The sequence below is a fragment of the Scyliorhinus torazame genome, chromosome 8, assembly GCF_047496885.1.
Source record: "Scyliorhinus torazame isolate Kashiwa2021f chromosome 8, sScyTor2.1, whole genome shotgun sequence".
Taxonomy (NCBI): Eukaryota; Metazoa; Chordata; class Chondrichthyes; order Carcharhiniformes; family Scyliorhinidae; genus Scyliorhinus; species Scyliorhinus torazame.
The window spans coordinates 149,489,270-149,508,957 of record NC_092714.1 but is presented as its reverse complement, the minus strand read 5'-3'; the positions used below and the strand labels follow the sequence as shown (position 1 = coordinate 149,508,957).

General features: G+C 53.2%; 1 protein-coding gene across 1 annotated transcript in view; it reads right to left on the bottom strand.

Moving 5' to 3' along the window:
- The window catches only part of LOC140428786 (complement C3-like), a 163,479-nt gene that overhangs the window by 51,111 nt on the left and 92,680 nt on the right, over positions 1–19,688 (bottom strand). Inside the window, exon 7 of the mRNA XM_072515475.1 lies at positions 5,121–5,221. Coding sequence (XP_072371576.1) covers positions 5,121–5,221 — 101 coding nt within the window. The remainder of the gene's footprint in view (positions 1–5,120; positions 5,222–19,688) is intronic.

Here is a 19,688-nt window from a genome sequence, read left to right as displayed (position 1 = left end):
CTCACAGCGTGCCACTCAGACATACGCCATGTGCTGAGTGCCTCTCTAAGATAGTGTTAGGGCTGGGTCCACAGGTTAACGGGTAAATTACAAACGACCGTCATAGGTTTACAGATGTTGTTATCAAGAGTAATAAAACAGAGTTGTACCATCTACAACCGTGTTGGTTCGTCTGTATAGCGGAACACCCAACACGACATAGTACCAGGATTGGAACCCAGCAACTGTGAGACCTACCTGCACGTCTTCAGGGATCCGCCATCTTGCGCCATGGACACCATCAGCCCGCCGCAGCCGCTCCAAATCGCTGGAAACCTCGGCGTCAACTGGAAGCTGTTTAAACAGCGCTTCCAGCTCATCCTGGAAGCCACAGAAAGGGAGAATGCATCGGACACCAGGAAAATCGCCCTCCTCCTCTCCACGGCGGGGCAACACGCCATCCACATCTACAACTCCCTGGTGTTCGCGGAAGGTGAGGACAAGATGAAGTACAAGACGGTCCTTCTAAAACTTGAGCAACACCTCAGCGTCGAGGTGAACGAGAGCTTCGAGAGGTACCTGTTCCAGCAGCGCCTGCAGGGTAAGGATGAGCCTTTCCAATCTTTCCTGACACACCTCCGTATCCTCACGCAGTCATGCGGCCATGAGTCCACCTCCGATTCCATGATTCGGGACCAGATAGTTTTTGGGTCACCTCGGGCACCCTACGCCAGCAGCTCCTTAAAGTTAAGAGCCTCACCCTAGCCACCGCCATCGAAGCCTGCGTCCTCCATGAAAACGCGACCAGCCGGTACTCCCAATTCCAGGCGGCCGAATCGGCATGGCAGGGGTCCTATGAGGCCGAACGGGTCCAGTCGATCGAGTTCCTCCCGGCCCGGACGAGGGCAGCCATTTTGCGTGCTTTCCGTGGCCTCCCGCGCTTGTACGCGCCAAAAGAGACGTCGACGCAGAGGGACATGACGCGCAGGCGCGCTCTACGCAGGACCGAACTGCGCATGCGCGGTGGCGCAACGAACGCCATGACGTCACGACATGCGGCAACTGCGGATCCGCACATTTAAAGCGGCAATATCCAGCAAAGAATCGACAATGCTCCAGCTGTGGCAAGATGGGACACTACGCTGCCTGCTGTCGAGCAGCTCAACCTGCCAACGCTCCCCAATTCCGCCAGCCTCGCAGGGACGTGTGGGCCATTCAGCCTCCATACACCGAGTCATACCCTGACGATGTACAGACCGGTGATACCGACGACCGGGAAGCCTTCCGCGTTGCGGTCATTGACAGGAATCGGATGTCCCCAAGGAGGACCCACCAGCTGATGCCAGTGAACAGCGTTAATCCGGGTGATGAATGGTGTGCCACCCTAATGGTCAACCGATCACCAATAACATTCCGTCTAGACACTGGTGCCTCCGCCAACCTTATTGCATGGTCAACCTTCTACGCCTTGAAGGTCAAACCACCGATTCGGCCATCCCGCTGTCAGATGGTCGGTTACAACGGAAATGTTATCCCGGCCATGGGACCCTGCCAGCTCGAGGTTGCACACAATGCATACACAGCCACACTGTCCTTTGAGATAGTCGGATCATCGAAGGACTCCCTGCTAGGTGCACAGGCGTTCAAGGTTCTCCACCTTGTTCAGCGGGTACACACTCTGTCTCCAGAAGGCACGGCCGATTTCCCGGATGCAGACTTTAGGGCACAGCTCCACTCGCTCCTCGCCCACGACCAGGAGGCTTTCGAGGGCATGGGCACACTGCCCTACACTTACAGAATACGGCTCAAACCGGACGCCACCCCGGTCATTCACACACCTCGTAGAGTCCCAGCACCAATCAAAGACCGCCTCAAGCAGCAGCTGCAGGATCTCCAGGACCAAGGAGTGCTTTCCCGGGTCACGGAGCCCACGCCATGGGTCAGCTCCATGGTGTGCGTAAAAAAGCTCTCTGGCGAACTCCGGATCTGTATCGACCTGAAAGACCTGAACAACAACATCATGAGGGAACAGTACCCCACACCCAAACGGGAAGAGATCACGAGCGAAATGGCCCGGGCTAAAATTTTCACAAAACTTGATGCCTCAAAGGATTTTGGGCAGATTCAACTGGATCAGTCCAGCAGGAAGCTGTGCACCTTCAACATTCCCTTTTGGCAGGTTCTGCTACAATAGGATGCCGTTTGGCATCATCTCGGCATCCAAGGTGTTTCATCGGATCATGGAACAGGTGATAGAGGCCATCGAAGGGGTGCGTGTCTATGTTGACGACGTCATCATCTGGTCCACCACACCACAGGAGCACACCAGTCGTCTCCAGGCACCTTTGCTCGGATACGAGAGCACGGTCTGCGCCTCAACAGAGCCAAGTGTTCTTTCGGCCAAACTGAGCTCAAGTTTCTGGGGGACCACATATCCCGGTCAGGAGTGCGTCCGGATGCAGACAAAGCGACAGCTATTACAGCCATGCCGCAGCCGGCAGACAAGAAGGCAGTGCTACGCTTTCTCGGGATGGTCAACTTCCTGGGGAAGTTCATCCCCAACCTTGCCTCCCACACAACGGCTCTTCGCCACCTAGCGAAGAAGACTACGGAGTTCCAGTGGCTGCCCGCACACCAGAAGGAATGGGAGGAGCTCAAGATTAAGCTGACCACAGCCCTGGTCTTGGCGTTCTTCGACACTTCTCGAGATACGAAGATCTCGACTGATGCCAGCCAGTCCGGCATTGGGGCGGTACTCCTGCAACGGGACGACACTGCATCATGGGCCCGGTCGCCTATGCCTCGCGGGCCATGACCCCTACAGAACAGCGCAATGCGCAGATTGAGAAGGAGTGCCTGGGTTTGTTAGCCAGCATAGATAAGTTCCACGACTACGTGTATGGTCTCCCTCAGTTCACCGTGGAAACCGACCATCGCCCCCTGGTCAGCATCATACAAAAGGACCTGAATGAGATGACCCCTCGCCTCCAGCGCATTCTGCTCAAGCTCTGGAGGTACGACTTCCAACTGGTCTACACCCCGGGAAAGGACCTCATCATAGCGGATGCCTTTTCCAGAGCAGTGAGCGCACCGCCCGAATCGGGGGGGTTCGTACGTCAGGTCGAAGCGCATGTGGCCTTCACATCAGCCAATCTGCCAGCTAATGATGCAAGTCTGGCCCGTATTCGCCGCGAGACTGCGGCTGACCCCCTTCTACAACGTGTGATGCGCCACATGACGGAAGGGTGGCTCAAGGACAGTGCCCACAATTCTACAATGTCCGGGACGACTTCGCCGTCACTGACGGTGTCCTCCTAAAGCTGGACCGGATTGTGATCCCACACAGCATGCGCAGGTTGGTCCTCGAACAATTACACGAAGGCCATCTCGGGGTTGAGAAGTGCAGGCGGAGGGCCCGAGAAGCTGTATACTGGCCGGGCATCAGCGACGACATCGCCAACATGGTGCTCAACTGCCCCACCTGCCAAAGGTTTCAGCTGGCGCAACCCCCTGAGACGCGTCAGCCCCATGAGTTGGTAATGTCCCCCTGGGCGAAGGTGGGTGTGGACCTTTTTCATGCGCTCGGCAGGGACTACGTCATAATAATTGATTATTTTTCAAATTATCCAGACCATCCAAATACGCTTGCACGATTTGACGTCATCAGCTGTCATCAGGGCATGCAAGGAACCCTTCGCTCGCCATGGCATTCCACTTACCGTCATGTCGGACAATGGGCCCTGTCTTGCGAGCCAAGAATGGTCTTCTTTTGCCGCTTCGTATGGCTTTACACACGTGACGTCCAGCCCTCTGCATCCCCAGTCAAATGGCAAGGCGGAAAAGGGTGTCCATATCGTCAAGCAGCTCCTCTGCAAGGCTGCTGATGCCGGATCAGATTTCTGTTTAGCCCTGCTGGCCTATCGCTCGGCCCCACTATCCACAGGCCTCTCACCAGCCCAGCTGTTGATGGGTCACGCCCTCAGGACCACTGTACCATCCATTCATGTTCCTAAACCCGGCCACGCTCCAGTACTGCAGAGGATGCGACAGCAGCGTGCTCAGCAGAAGGTGGTACATGACACTCGGGCAACTGATCTTCCTGCCCTGGCGCCTGGAGACAACGTCTGCATCCACCTACCAGAGGGTGGCTGGTTGGCAACTGCCGAGGTTCTCCGCCGCGTGGCTCCCTGCTCGTTCCTGGTCCGCATGCCTGATGGCTCCATTCGCCGGCGTAATCGCCGGGCTCTTCGGTTGCTTCCGCGCTCGCTACGTGATCATGCACCGGTGCCACGCCCCCCTGTTGTCCCTGATGTCGACTTCGTGGAGCTTCCTGCCTCTCTGCCTATTCCTCTATCGCCTGTGGCCAGGCCCATTCCTCAGCCGGTGGATCCTAACCCACCCTTGAGGTGGTCACCCCGAATTCGTCGCCCACCTACTAGGCTGGACTTATGAGCCTGTTTGCACATTGGACTCACTGAATTGTTGTGCAACAATGTTAATGTGTTTCTCTTTTTGTCGTTACAGGAGTTCGCTTTCGATGTTTGATGATTGCACTTGTTTTGTTTATGGTACAACCTCGTTGCTATGTTGCACCTGACACCTTCCGATGTATATAGTTTAGCCTCATGTACATGCTGTAGATATTGCACACACATATTCAGCTGCCTTCAGTACACACAAATATTTATTACCACATAGGCACATATTCTTGTAAAAAGTGGAGATGTCATGATATTCAGATAAACATATCATGGTGCAAACACACATACACACTGATGGACAAATCAACGGACCAATCAACACACACGCAACATCACAGCCAATCACCAGTGAGAGCACACGCAGTATAAAACAGGGAACACCACAGTTCCTGCTCATTCCAACAGGAGACAGCTCAGGGCACAGAGCTCACAGCGTGCCACTCAGACATACACCATGTGCTGAGTGCCTCTCTAAGATAGTGTTAGGGCTGGGTCCACAGGTTAACGGGTAAATTACGAACGACCATCATAAGTTTACAGATGTTGTTATCAAGAGTAATAAAACAGAGTTGTACCATCTACAACCGTGTTGGTTCGTCTGTATAGCGGAACACCCAACACGACATACCCCAGGCAGTTTTATTGCAAATTCATACATACCTGAATCTGAAAAGGAGCTCCAGGTATAAAGAAGCGTTTTGTCTTTGTCAGGTTAATAGTAATATTTAGAATAGGATCCTCCTCCTTTTCTTCCCTGTAAGCTACATAGTGGGACACAAAAAACGATTTCATTTGTCGAGTAACTATCCGAGAGCATCACATTGGGCTTTTCCTGACATCTCCTGTTATGCACAAGTATGCCTGGCATGGTCTGCAGTATGTGGGCCTCTGCCTCACGTGAGGCAAAACCAGCACCAAGCTGAAAAGTGGAACGGGTTAAAAACATTTCTCCAATTAGATCGCTTGAAAACAAACCAAGAACTTTTTTTCCTTGAGTGCAGGAGGCTTAGGGATGATCATGTAGAGGTTTATAAAATAATGAGGGGCATAGATAAGGTAGATAGTCAACATATTTTCCCAAAGGTAAGGGCGTCTAAAACTAGAGGGCATAGGTTTAAGGTGAGAGGGGAGAGATACAAAAGAGTCCAGAGGGGCAATTTTTTCACACAGAGAGTGGTGAGTGTCTGGAACGAGATGCCAGAAGCAGTAGTAGAGCCGGATACAATTTTGTCTTTCAAAAAGCATTTAGACAATTATATGGGAAAGCTGGGTATAGAGGGATATGGGCCAAATGCGGGCAATTGGGAGTAGCTTAGTGGTAAAAACTGGGTGGCATGGACAAGTTGGGCCGAAGGGCCTGTTTTCATGCTGTAAACTTCTATGACTAAGAACTGAGTTTCATTCTTCCAGGGATAGGATTGAAAAGTAGGGAGGTTATGTTCAACGTCTAACAAACCTTCAATTCTGGGGGGCATATTAGAAACAGGATATAGAGGCACTGGAGGAAATTTATAAAGATGATACCAGAAATGTACAGGAATACATATCAGGAAAGAATTAACAGACTGGGTCACTTTTCTCTTGAAAGAAGTAGGCTGAGGTTTAAAATTCTGGAAGAATAAAGAACAATACAGGACAGGAACAGGCCCTTCGGCCCTCCAAGCCTGTACTGGTCATGATACCATCCTTTGCCAAAACCCTCAGCACTTCTTTGTGCCATATCCCTCCATACCCATCCTATCCATGTATTTGTCAAGATGCCTTTTGAATGCCGTTTATGTATCTGCTTCCACAACCTCCTCTGGCAACGCGTTCCAGGCACTCACCACCCTCTGCGTAAAAAACCTGCCTCGCACATCTCCTCTAAACTTTGCCACACGGACCTTAAACCTATGCCACCTGGTGACTGACCCCTCCACCCTGGGAAAGAATGCCTGCCCATCCATTCTATCCATGCCCCTCATAATCTTGTAGACCTCTATCAGGTCACCCCTCAACCTCCGTCTTTCTAATAAAAACTGTCCAAGTCTATTCAGCCTCTCCACATAGCTAAGACCCTCCAGACCAGGCAACATCCTGGTAAACCTCCTCGGCACCCTCTCCAAAGCCTCCACATCCTTCTGGTAGTGTGGCAACCAGAATTGTGCGCAATATTCCAAGTGCGGCCTTACCAAGGTTCTATACAACTGTAGCATGACAGGTTTTGAGAGAGTGGATACAGAGGGAATGTTTCCTCTTGTGGGGAAGGATATAATTAGAGGCCGTTCATATAGGATAGTCACCGAGGAATTCAATAGGGAATTCAGAGGAAATGTCTTTACCCAGAGAGTGGTGATAATGTGGGACTCGCCACCACAGGGAGTGGTTGAAGAGAGCAGGATAGACACATTGAGCGGGTAACTAGAGAAATATATGAGGGTGAAGGGATTAGAGGGTTACCGTCATAACCCCCACAAGGACCATGGAGAAACGGTCATTGATCTGTCCCTGGAACTCGTGGAGTACGATCTCCCAAGGTAGGGAGTGGAATCCAACCACCTGGGGCTTGTTATGAACAAAGGTTAAAAGCAGGCCCAAATCAGGGCCTGGTGAGATAAGCCCTCCCAGCTCGGATTGCACTGGGGGTGAGATGCTGCACATTGCAGATCCTTGTAAATAAATCCATATTACGTTCACCGTCAGCCTCCTCTGTGTCATTCTAGTTACTGTTATACCCCAACCCAAGGCCACAGGATCTGTACCATCAGGTTCTCCGTGGCCTCATCTGAGTATGATATCCCCCCATTGAGGGGTGGGGCTACACCCTTAACCAGAGGTACCCTGGGACATAAATACCCCGGGCCGAGTGTGGACTGGGCAGAGGAGACCCTTCGGGGAGTAGAGAGTGTCTAGAGTAAGTTCATTAAATCCTTTTTGTTTTATCCATCATCATTTCCTTGTGGTCACTTGCCTGGATCCTACAGTTATGATGATAGATTTAGATGAGGAAAGATGGGAGGAGGCTCCAGTGAAGTATAAACACCGGCACGGAGTGGATGGGCTGAATGGCCTGTTTCTGTGTCTTATATTCCTATGTAATCCTTTTAAAAAAAAAAAAATTTTTATTGTGAGAGTTTAATTTACTGGTTGCTCGTTACAAACAGGTTTAGGAACAGGCTGGCTTTGGAATAGTCTCTGTGTGTTGTGGATGCTTTCCTCTGAATCCTGGATGATGTATTTTATTTTCTCCAGTTAGAGGAATTCTGCCAGTCTGAGGCCTTGGGTGGCGCTGCCAATTGCCAGCTGAGCAGCGTCTCGGGTGGGCGATCAGGGAGGCAAAGGCTAGGGCATCTGCCCCTCGCCCCATAAAGAGTTCTGGCTGTTTTGACACCCTGAAGACCACCACAAAGGGCATGGCTCCACCCTTAGCCCCACAGCCCTGGACATGGCCTCAGACAAGGTTGCCCAGTATCCAACAAGCCTGGAGCAGGACTAGAACATGTGGGTGTGGTTGGCCTGGCCTCCCTGACACCATTCACACTTGTCCTCCACCTCCAGGAGGAACCCGTTCATTCTTATTCTGGCTAGGTGCGTCATGTGAGCGCAAACTTTTGTTGCTTTCGGCTCAGCCCTGCGCATGTGGAGGTGAAGTTTGCCCTGCACAGTGCTTTGATCCAGAGCCCTCCCCCATCCCTCTACCCAGTTCTTTCTTCAATTTCTCCCCTATCTTGTCCAGGCCTGAGCGTACCTCCTCCAGTAGTCATCCGTACATGTCAGCACAGTTCCCATCTCCTAGTCTTCCCGCTGTCAGAAGTCTGTCCAGTAGGAAGTGTCCTGGTATCTGGGGAAATGTCGTTGTCTCCTTTTGGAGGAACTCTGATTTGAAAGATAGAGTAGACAGTCAGAGACTTTTTCCCCGGGTGGAACACACCATTACAAGGGGACATAAATTTAAGGTGAAAGGTGGAAGATATAGGAGGGATATCAGAGGTAGGTTCTTTACCCAGAGAGTAGTGGGGGCATGGAATGCACTGCCTGTGGAAGTAGTTGAGTCGGAAACATTAGGGACCTTCAAGCAGCTATTGGATAGGTACATGGATGACGGTAAAATGATATAGTGTAGATTTATTTGTTCTTAAGGGCAGCACGGTAGCATTGTCGATAGCACAATTGCTTCACAGCTCCATGGTCCCAGGTTCGATTCCGGCTTGGGTCATTGTCTGTGCAGAGTCTGCACGTCCTCCCCGTGTCTGCGTGGGTTTCCTCCGGGTGCTCCGGTTTCCTCCTACAGTCCAAAGATGTGCGGGTTAGGTGAATTGGCCAATGATAAATTGCCCTTAATGTCCAAATTGCCCTTGGTGTTGGGTGGAGGTGTTGAGTTTGGGTATGGTGCTCTTTCCAAGAGCCGGTGCAGACTCAAAGGGCCGAATGGCCTCCTTCTGCACTGTAAATTCAATGATAATCTATGATTAATCTAGGACAAAGGTTCGGCACAACATCGTGGGCCGAAGGGCCTGTTCTGTGCTGTATTTTCTATGTTCTATGAATGTACCTCAGCTCATTCCTTTTCGCGAGTTGGAATTTGTCTGGGAGTTCTCCCAGGGTCGCTATTCTGCCTTCTGCATACATGTCTCCCACCGTCTGTGTCCCTTCATCCTGACACCACCTTTTAAAGGAGGCACCCATTGCCGTGGGGGTGAACTTGTGGTTGTTGCAGATGGGGGCCATGATAGACATCTCAGTCAGACCAAAATGGTGTCGCAGTTGGTTCCACATTCACAGCGTGGCCAATATCACTGGGTCTCTGGCAAGTGAGATGGGAGAGCAGCCATGGCCAGCTCATGGAGGGATGTCCCTGTGCAGAAACTCTCCTTCACTCTGAACCATTCCTTCTCCAGCTCTTTGATTGAACCCCGTAACCTTTCTGCGGTAGCTGCCCAGTGGCAGAATTGGTGGTTTGGTGGTTTGGGCGGACCAGGCCCTCCCATGTTCCTCCTTCTCTGTAGTACCTTCTTCCTGATCCTTGTGTTTTGAATGGCAACTGCCCCAGCTCTGCTCCTCCCCCCTGTGCGTTCACAGGGAAGATTTCACTCAGATTGATCCACTTCCAATATGGAGTTGATCAGCTGCTGCCCAGCCGGCCTTTCCTTCCTGTCTCTAAGTGCCCTATACCCTATTATTTCCCCCCTGATCACTGCTTTCAGTGCATCCCAGAATGTGAAGGGAGAGACTTCCCCATTTTGGTTGCAGATTACATATCCATTGATGGCTTGCGACATTTTTTTGCAAACAGCCTTTTCGGCGAGGATGGCTGTGTCCAGCCTTCATGGGGACACGGGCCCCGGCCCATCTCCAATCTCGTGTCCATGTAGTGTGGAGCATGGTCTGAGATTCCTATTGCAGAGTATTCCGCCCCTCCCATAGCTGGAAGCACCAACTTCCTCACTACGAAGAGATCCACGTGGGAATAGGCTATGTGGACATGGGAGAAGAACTCCTTCTCCCCCAGGTGGTTGAACCTCCTTTGGTCAACCTCCCGCCATCTGCTACATGAAGGTGGTTAATTCTCTTGCCGTTCCTGTTCTGGGGTTGTATCTGTCCAATTTTCGGCCTTGCACACCGTTAATGTCTCCCCCCATGATGAGTTGGTCGGAGTCTAGGACAGGGATTTCTGCCATTGTGTTTTTTACAGATACTGTGTCGTCCCAGTTTGGGGAATGTATGTTTACAAGTATTACCTTCCAGGATCCTGCAAACCATCATGTATCATCCCCCTGGGTTCGTCACCGTGTTCGTCGCTGTAAATGCTACTTTTTTGCTCAACAGTATGGCCACTCGCACCCCCCTTGTGTTGATGCACGCCTGATATGTCTATCCTACCCAGCTATTCTTGAGTCTCAGTCGATCCTTCTCTCTTAAATGTATCTCCTGTAAAAAGACTACGTCGGCACTCAGGTTTTTAAAATGGGTGAAGTCTCTGGATCTTTTCACCGTCCCGTTGAGTTCCCTGAAGTTCCAGGTGATTATTCTGATGGGGGGTTATGTAACCCCATCCTGTGCGATGAACCATAATTACCTCGTGGACGTCTCCCTGTTTGCTGGGGTTCCCTTTGTTCGTGGGGCACCTAAAATGGCCGTTGCCTCCTTCCTCTTTCCAGCCATTTCCACATGAAACCTGTTGTAACCAGCATTCTACATTTCCCCCATCTCGTCCACCTCCCATCCTGCAGTCCACCCCTGAGCTCTTCTGCCCATGCGGTCTCCCCTTCCCTTTTCCCGCTCCCCCATTACTCAACCCGCTTGCCTTCTCCCTACCTTGTCTCTCACTCCCTGTTATCCCTGGTTTGTTGCTCAACCACCTCCACTCCTGCCAGGCGCTCCCTCCCTCCTGGGAGGTGCGTCGCAGCCCCCCCTCCTCGTCTTACTTCCGTGCACCAGCTTGCTCGCTAGTGTAGTGGCTCCTCCCTGGAAACTGATTCTTCTGTATCCATTCCATCTGGGCCACCCTGCGGGACTCCCTATTCTGGGGTTGGGGTTTTCCTCTCTCTGCTTTTACTATTTTTGCAGCCTGGTTGCTGGCTTGTCGGCATCCTGGTCGGCTATGTAGTAGATGGGGGATAAGCTGGGGGACATTTTGCACTTTTGGTGCTTGTTTGACGGAGTTAAAAGGTCTAAACAAAAGTTTGGTTTTTAGGAGAGAGCCACCTTTCGTGCGACTGCTCAGCTCATGGCCACCACCGGAAGTCACAAGCCTAACCTGCCCAACCTTTCCTCATAAGGCAATCCGCCCATTCCAGCTATTCATCCAGTAAACCCTCTCTGAACTGCTTCTAATGTATTCACATCTTTCCTTAAATAAAGAGACCAATACTGAACACAATACTCCAGACGTGGTCTCACTAGTGCTATGTACAATTGAAACATAACCTCACTATTTTTATAATCAATTCCCCTCACAATAAACAATAACATTCAATTAGCTTTCCTAATTACTCATTGTACCGGCATACTAGGGACGCAATCTAATGGCTACACCATGCCTGATGCGAATCCGAGCGAACCGGTTAGATCACGGGTGAGTGCAGAGTCGGAAACCTAGCCAGGTGCCGGACCGCTCCCGTTGGCGAGGTCTCGATCCCGCCGCAGCATGGCGAGAAACCAATAATCACCAATTAAGGTGAATCTCCATCCCATTAATGGGAAGGAACCCCCTGGCTAATGATCTAACCGACTCCCCAGTGAGCGGTCATGCAGGTGCCTTTGGCACATCTATTTCAAAACATGAAGTTAGTGACATATCTGCTGTGGGGATCGGAGGAGGTAAGTAGCCATCTTGGAAATTAGGCAATCAACCCAGGGGACACCGAGACTGCTGCTCCAGTGCTCGGGAGGGCCTTGTGGTGAACCACTGTAATAGGAGATGTAAGGTAGGACCTGCACTACAGGTTCGCCGGTAGCTCCTGCCGGCTGGCTCCGCCCACGGAGAACTGTGTAAATATGCATGACCTCCAGTGCCCTACCATTTCGCCAGCTGCAGCAGGAGGCCACGCATCTGACTGTAATAAAGCCACAGTTGTACCCAACTTTAGTCTTTGTGCAATTGATCGTGCATCAATTTATTACAGTCAGATTGTCCACAGAATGGATATCAGAATTAAGCCCGATCGCCTGCAGCTGGATCCGCACTCGCCCGATGCCAGAAAAGACCTTACTCACTGGCTAGAATGTTTTGAGGCCTACATCAAGGCTGCGGACCCCGAGCCAACTGAGGCTCAGAAGATAAACGTCCTGTACTCCAGACTGAGCTCCAGCGTGTTCCCATTGAACCAAGACGCCACGAATTACACAATAGCAATGGAACTCCTTAAGGAACACTCCGCGCAGAAGGCGAACACGCTCTTCGCCAGGCATGTACTCGCCACCCGCTTGCAACTACCTGGTGAGTCCATCGAAGACTTCTGGCGGGCCCTAATTCCACTCTTCTGGGACTGTGACTGTCAGGTCGTTATGGCCGCCGAACACGCAAATCTCCTCATGCGCGATGAAGTGTTGGGTACTCTGATACACAGACGAACCAACACGGTTGCGAATGGTACAATGTAGTTTTATTTCAATCAACTATTAACATAGTAAACTCTGGTACTCAGCACATGGTGAATGTCTGAGTGGCTGGCAATGAGGTCTGTGCCCTGAGCCGTCTCCTGCTCGAGTGCCCAGGAAGTGTCGTGTTCCGTTTTATACTGTGTATGCTCTTGACTGTGATTGGCTGTCATGTTGTGTGTGTTGATTGGTCCGTTGATCTGACCATCATTATGTATGTATGTGCTATGATGTTCACCTGAATATCATGACATCCCCCCTTTTTTTACAAGATTATGTGTCTACGTGGTTATAAATAGAGATGTGTACTGAGTGCAGCTAAATGTGTGTGTGTAATATTTACAGCATGTACATGGGGCTTAACTATATACAAGGGGCGATGTCGGGTGTGACATAATAACGAGGTTGTACCATAACAAAGAACGGGGAAATGTTGAACGAAAAAATGAATTCCTGTAACGATAAGAACATAAACATATTAACACAGTGGTTGCATAAGTTCAATGTATAAACAGTCTCATAAGTCCAGTCTAGTAGGTGGGCGACGAATTCGGGTTGACCGCCTCAAAGGTAGGTCTGGAACCACCGGCTGAGGAACGGGCCTGGCCACGGGCGACGACGGAAGGGGCATGGTAGCAGGCAGCTCCACGAAGTCGCTATCAGGAACCTCAGGAGGACACGGTGTCAGTGTACGTTCCCGCAGCGAGCGTGGAAGCAGGCGAAGAGCCCGGCGATTGCGCCTACAAATGGATCCATCAGGCATGTGAACCAGGAACGAGCGGGGAGCCACGCGTCAGAGAACTTCGGTAGGTGCTGACAAGCCACCTTCTGGTAGGTGGATGCGGACTTCGTCTCCAGGGGCCAGGGCGGGAAGATCAGTTGCCCGTGTGTCATATGACCTCTTCTGGCGACCGCGCTGCAGTTGCATCCTGTGCAGTACCGGAGCATGGTCGATTGTGGGCGCCAGAATGGAAGGCACAGTGGTCCTGAGGGCGCGACTCATCAGCAGCTGTGCTGGTGAGAGACCAGTGGCTAGTGGGGCCGAGCGATAGGCCAGCAGGGCAAGGCAGAAATCCGATCCGGCAGCAGCAGCCTTGCAGAGGAGCCGCTTGACAATGTGAACGCCCTTCTCCGCCTTTGCATTGGACTGGGGGTGCAGAGGGCTAGACGTCACGTGTGTGAATCCATACGAGGCAGCAAACGACGACCATTCCTGGCTGGTGAAACAGGGCCCATTGTCCGACATGACCGTCATCGGAATGCCGTGGCGAGCGAAGGTGTCTTTGCAGGCCCTTATGACAGCGGACGACGTCAAATCGTGCAGGCGTATGACTTCTGGGTAGTTGGAGAAGTAGTCAACGACAATGACATAGTCCCTGCCGAGCACGTGAAAGAGGTCCACACCCACCTTCGCCCAGGGGGACGTCACCAGCTCATGGGGCAGAAGCGTTTCAGGAGGTTGCGCCGGCTGAAACCTTTGGCAGGTGGGGCAGTTGAGCACCATATTGGCAATGTCATCACTGACGCCCGGCCAGTATACCGCCTCTCGGGCCCTCCGTCTGCACTTCTCGACCCCCAGGTGGCCTTCGTGTAGTTGGACGAGAACAAGCTTGTGCATGCTGTGCGGAATCACAATCCGGTCCAGCTTCAGAAGGACACCATCAATGACGGCCAGGTCGTCCCGGACATTGTAGAACTGCAGGCACTGCCCTTTGAGCCACCCTCCCGTCATGTGGCGCATCACACGTTGTAGAAGTGGGTCGGCCGCAGTCTCTCTGCGAATACGGGCCAGACTGGAGTCGTCAGCTGGCAGATTTGCCGATGTGAAGGCCACCTGCGCCTCGACCTGACATACGAACCCCTCCGAATCTGGCGGCGTGCTCACTGCTCTCGATAGGGCATCCGCAATGGTCCTTCCCTGGGGTGTAGACCAGTTGGAAGTCATACCTCCTGATTTTAAGTAGGATGCGCTGGAGGCGAAGCGTCATCTCGTTCAGGTCCTTGTTTATGATGCTGACCAGGGGGCGGTGGTCAGTTTCAACAGTGAACCGGGGAAGGCCATACACATAGTCATGGAACTTGTTTAAACCGGTTAGCAAGCCCAGGCACTCCTTTTCGATCTGCGCGTAGCGCTGCTCTGTGGGGGTCATGGCTCGCGATGCATAGGCGACCGGGGTCCATGACGCAGTGTTATCCCGCTGAATGAACTTCCCCAGGAAGTTGACCATGCCAAGGAAGCATAGCACTGCTTTCTTGTCTGCCGGCTGCGGCATGGCTGTGATGGCGCTCACCTTGTCTGCATCCGGACGGACCCCTGTCCGGGAAATGTGGTCCCCCAGGAACTTCAGCTCGGTTTGGCCGAAAGAACACTTGGCTCGGTTGAGGCGCAGGCCGTTTTCACGTATGCGTGCAAAGACGCGTTGGAGACGATAGATGTGCTCCTGTGGTGTGGTGGACCAGATGATGACGTCGTCCACATAGACACGCACCCCTTCGATGCCCTCCATCATCTGCTCCATGATCCTATGAAAGACCTCGGATGCCGAGATGATGCCAAATGGCATTCGGTTGTAGCAGAACCTGCCGAAAGGGGTGTTGAAGGTGCACAGCTTTCGGCTGGACGGATCGAGTTGGATCTGCCAAAAACCCTTAGAGGCATCCAGTTTCGTAAATATTTTAGCCTGGGCCATTTCACGCATGATCTCTTCCTGTTTGGGTATGGGGTAATGTTTTCTCATAATATTGTAATTGAGGTCTTTTGGGTCAATACAGATCCGGAGCTCGCCGGAGGGCTTCTTGACACACACCATGGAGCTGACCCACGGCGTGGGCTCCATGACCCTGGATAGGACCCCTTGGTCCTGGAGATCCTGCAGCTGCTGCTTGAGGCGGTCTTTGAGTGGCGCAGGGACTCTGCGAGGTGCGTGAATGACCGGGGTGGCGTCTGGTTTGAGCCGAATTCTGTAGGTGTATGGCAGTGTTCCCATGCCCTCGAATGCCTCCTGGTTGTGGGCGAGGAGCGATTGGCGCTGTGCGTTGAACTCTGCATCCGGGAAGTCAGACGTGCCGTCTGGAGAGAGAGAGTGGACTCGTTGCACGAGGTGGAGAGCCTTGCATGCTTGTGCGCCCAGCAGGGAGTCCTTCGATGAGCCGACTATCTCGAACAAGAGTGTGGCCGTGTGTGTGTTGTGTGTCACCTGGAGCTGGCAGGATCCCATAGCTGGGATAATGTTCCCGTTGTAGTTGACCATCCTGCACCGGGACGGCCGGATTGGTGGTCTGACCTTCATGGCGTAGAAGGCTGACCATGCTATGAGGTTGGCGGAGGCGCCAGTATCCAGACGGAAAGTTATCGGCGATCGGTTGACCGTCAGGGTGGCACACCATTCATCACCCGGATTGATTGTGTTGACTCGGTTCCCATCAATGACCGCATCACGGAAGGCGTCTCGGTCATCTGGCACCGGTCTGGATGTCGTCTGGGCAAGATTCGTAATGGGGAGGCTGAATGGTCCGCACGTCCCTGCGAGGTTGTCGGAGTTGTGGAAGATTGACAGGTTGAGCTGCTTGACAGTAAGCAGCGTAGTGGCCTACCTTGCCACAGCGTAGGCATTGTCGGGTTCTTGCGGGATATTGCCGCTTTAAATGTGCAGCTCCACAGTTGCCGCACGTCGTGACGTCATGGCGTTTGTTGCGCCACTACGCATGCGCAGTTCGATCTTGCGTTGGGCACGTCTGCGCATCACGTCCCTCCGTGTTGCCGTAGGTTTTGGCGCGCACAAGCGCGCGAGGCCTCGAAAAGCACACAAAATGGCCGCCCTCGTCCGGGCCACGGGCCGGGAGGAACCCGATCGCCTGGACCCATTCGGCCTCGTGGAGCACCTGGCTCGCTGATTCGGCCGCGTAGGACCCCTGCCGCGCCGATTCGGTCGCCTGAAATTGGGCATAGCGGCTAGTCGCGTTTTCGTGCAGGACACAGGCTTCGATTGCGGAGGCTAAGGTGAGGCCTTTTATTTTTAAGAGCTGCTGGCGGAGGATGCCGGAGGCAACACCAAAAATGATGTCGTAACCGCAGAACTGCGCGAGGATGCGGAGATGCGTCAGGAATGACTGAAAGAGCTCATCCTTACCTTGCAGGCGCTGCTGGAAGACATACCTCTCGAAGCTCTCGTTGACCTCGACGTTGAAGTGTTGGTCGAGCTTGAGAAGGACCGTCTTGTATTTGGATTTGTCCTCGCCTTCCGCGAACACCAGGGAGTTGTAGACATGGATGGCGTGCTGACCTGCGGTGGTGAGGAGGATGGCGATCTTTCTGGTGTCCAAGGCGCTCTCTTTTTCGTTGGCTTCCAGAAAGAGCTGGAAGCGCTGTTTGAACAGCTTCCAATTGACGCCGAGGTTCCCAGCGACTTGCAACGGTTGCGGTGTGTTAACGGTGTCCGTGGCGCAGGATGGCAGATTTGTGGGTAGGTATCAAATCACTCCTGGTATCATGAAGTGTTGGGTGCTCTGAGACACAGATGAACCAACACGGTTGCGAATGGTACAACGCAGTTTTATTTCAATCAACTGTTAACATAGTAAACTCTAGTACTCAGCACATGGTGAATGTCTGAGTGGCTGGCAATGAGGTCTGTGTCCTGAGCCGTCTCCTGCTCGAGTGCCCAGGAAGTGTTGTGTTCCCTGTTTTGTACTGTGTATGCTCTTGTCTGTGATTGGCTGTCGTGTTGTGTGTGTTGATTGGTCCGTTGATCTGTCCATCATTATGTATGTATGTATGTGCTATGATGGTCACCTGAATATCATGACACGGGATGCCTTCGTGACGGGGATTGCGTCGGACCACATCCGAGAACGATTATTGGAAGGGGCCACGCTCGAACTGGCGGAGACGAAAACATTGGTGCTCTCCATGACGGTCGCATCCCCTAACGTACAATCGTACCCCTCCCGCCGCGCTGCCCACCCTTCTACTCCTTCCTACCCCTACTGGACCCCGCCGACGACCTCCTCAGCCAGGGCCCTGGCTTCCCAATACGCCTGCGCCGCACGCCGGTCCGCGCACCCCGGGGTCCCCGCTGCTACTTCTGCGGTCAGCAGAAGCACCCCCGGCAACACTGCCATGCCCGCACTGCAGTTTGTAAAGCCTGCAGTAAAAAGGGCCACTTCACGGCTGTGTGCCAGGCCCGCGCAGTCGCTGCGATCGTGCCCGCTATCGCCCCCTCCCCCACGCCAGACGCACAATGGGAGCCGCCATCTTCTCCTCCCGGGTCCATGTGCGCCCCATTGGCGTCGCCATCTTGTCCCGACCGCGCAATGTGCGCACCATGGGCGCCGCCATCTTGTCCCGACCCCGCAATCTGCGCACCATGGGCGCCGCCCTCTTGTACCCCCGGACATCCCGACATCGGAACCACACACGCTCGCCACCCGAAGCATTCAATGGCTACCCGCAGTTCACTTCGATGACGCTGGATCAATCTCGCCCGCACAACCTGGCCACCGCGTCGACGACGGTTAAAATCAACGGCCACGCGACCTCCTGCCTGCTGGACTCAGGGAGCACCGAAAGCTTCGTTCACCCAGATACGGTAAGGCGCTGCTCCCTCGCGGTCCACCCTGCCAATCAAAGGATCTCCCTAGCCTCCGAATCCCACTCCGCCCCGATCCAAGGCTTTTGTACAGTCACCCTCACGGTCCAGGGCGTAGAATTTAGTAACTTCCGTCTCTATGTCCTTCCTAATCTCTGCGCTGCACTCCTATTGGGCCTGGACTTCCAGTGCAACCTCCAGAGCCTCACCCTCAAATTTGGCAGGCCCTTACCCCCCTTACCGTTTGCGGCCTTGCGACCCTCAAGGTCGATCCCCCCTCCCTTTTTGCCAATCTAACTGCGGATTGCAAGCCCGTTGCCAGCAGGAGCAGACGGTACAGCACCCAGGACAAGACCTTCATCAGGTCCAAAGTCCAGCGGCTGCTTAAGGAGGGTATTATCGAGGCCAGCAACAGCCCCGGAGAGCCCAAGTGGTAGTGGTTAAAACTGGGGAGAAACACAGGATGGTCGTGGACTACAGCCAGACCATCAATCGGTACACGCAGCTCGACGCGTACCCCCTCCCACACATATCTGATATGGTCAATCAGATTGTGCAGTACCGGGTCTTCTCGACCTGAAATCCGCCTACCACCGGCTCCCCATCCGGAAGTCGGACCGGCCATACACGGCCTTCGAGGCAGACGGTCGCCTCTACCACTTCCTTATGGTCCCTTTCGGTGTCACAAATGGGGTCTTGGTCTTCCAAAGAGAGATGGACCGAATGGTCGACCAGTACGGTTTGCGGGCCACCTTTCCGTACTTAGATAATGTCACCATCTGCGGCCATGACCAGCAGGAAGGACCAGGATGCCAACCTCGATATATTCCTCCGCACTGCCACTCTTCTCAACCTGACCTACAACAAAGAGAGGTGTGTGTTCAACATGACCCGGTTAGCCATCTTGGCTATATAGTCCAAAACGGACTTCTCAGGCCCGACCCCGACCGCATGCGCCCCCTCATGGAACTTCCCCTCCCCCACTGCCCCAAGGCCCTCAAACGCTGCCTGGGGTTCTTTTCCTACTACGCTCAGTGGGTCCCAAACTATGCGGACAAGGCCCGCCACTCATTCAGTCCACCCAATTCCCCCTCGCGGCTGAGGCTCAACACGCTTTTGCCCGCATCAGAGCAGACATCGCCAAGGCCGGGATGCGCGCAGTGGACGAGTCACTGCCTTTCCAAGTAGAAAGCGACGTTTCAGACGTCGCCCTTGCCGCCACTCTAAACCAGGCAGGCCGACCCGTGGCATTCTTTTCCCGCACCCTTCATGCCTCTGAAATTCGACACTCATCCGTCGAAAAGGAGGCCCAAGCTATCGTTGAAGCTGTGCGTCATTGGAGGCATTACCAGGCCGGTAAGAGATTCACTCTCCTTACGGACCAACGGTCGGTAGCCTTCATGTTCTATAACACGCAGCGGGACAAGATCAAAAATGATAAAATCTTGCGGGGGAGAATTGAGCTCTCCACCTATAATTACGAGATCTTGTATCGCCCCGGTAAACCCAACGAGCCCTCAGATGCCCTCTCCCGAGGTACATGTGCCGGTGCACAAGTGGA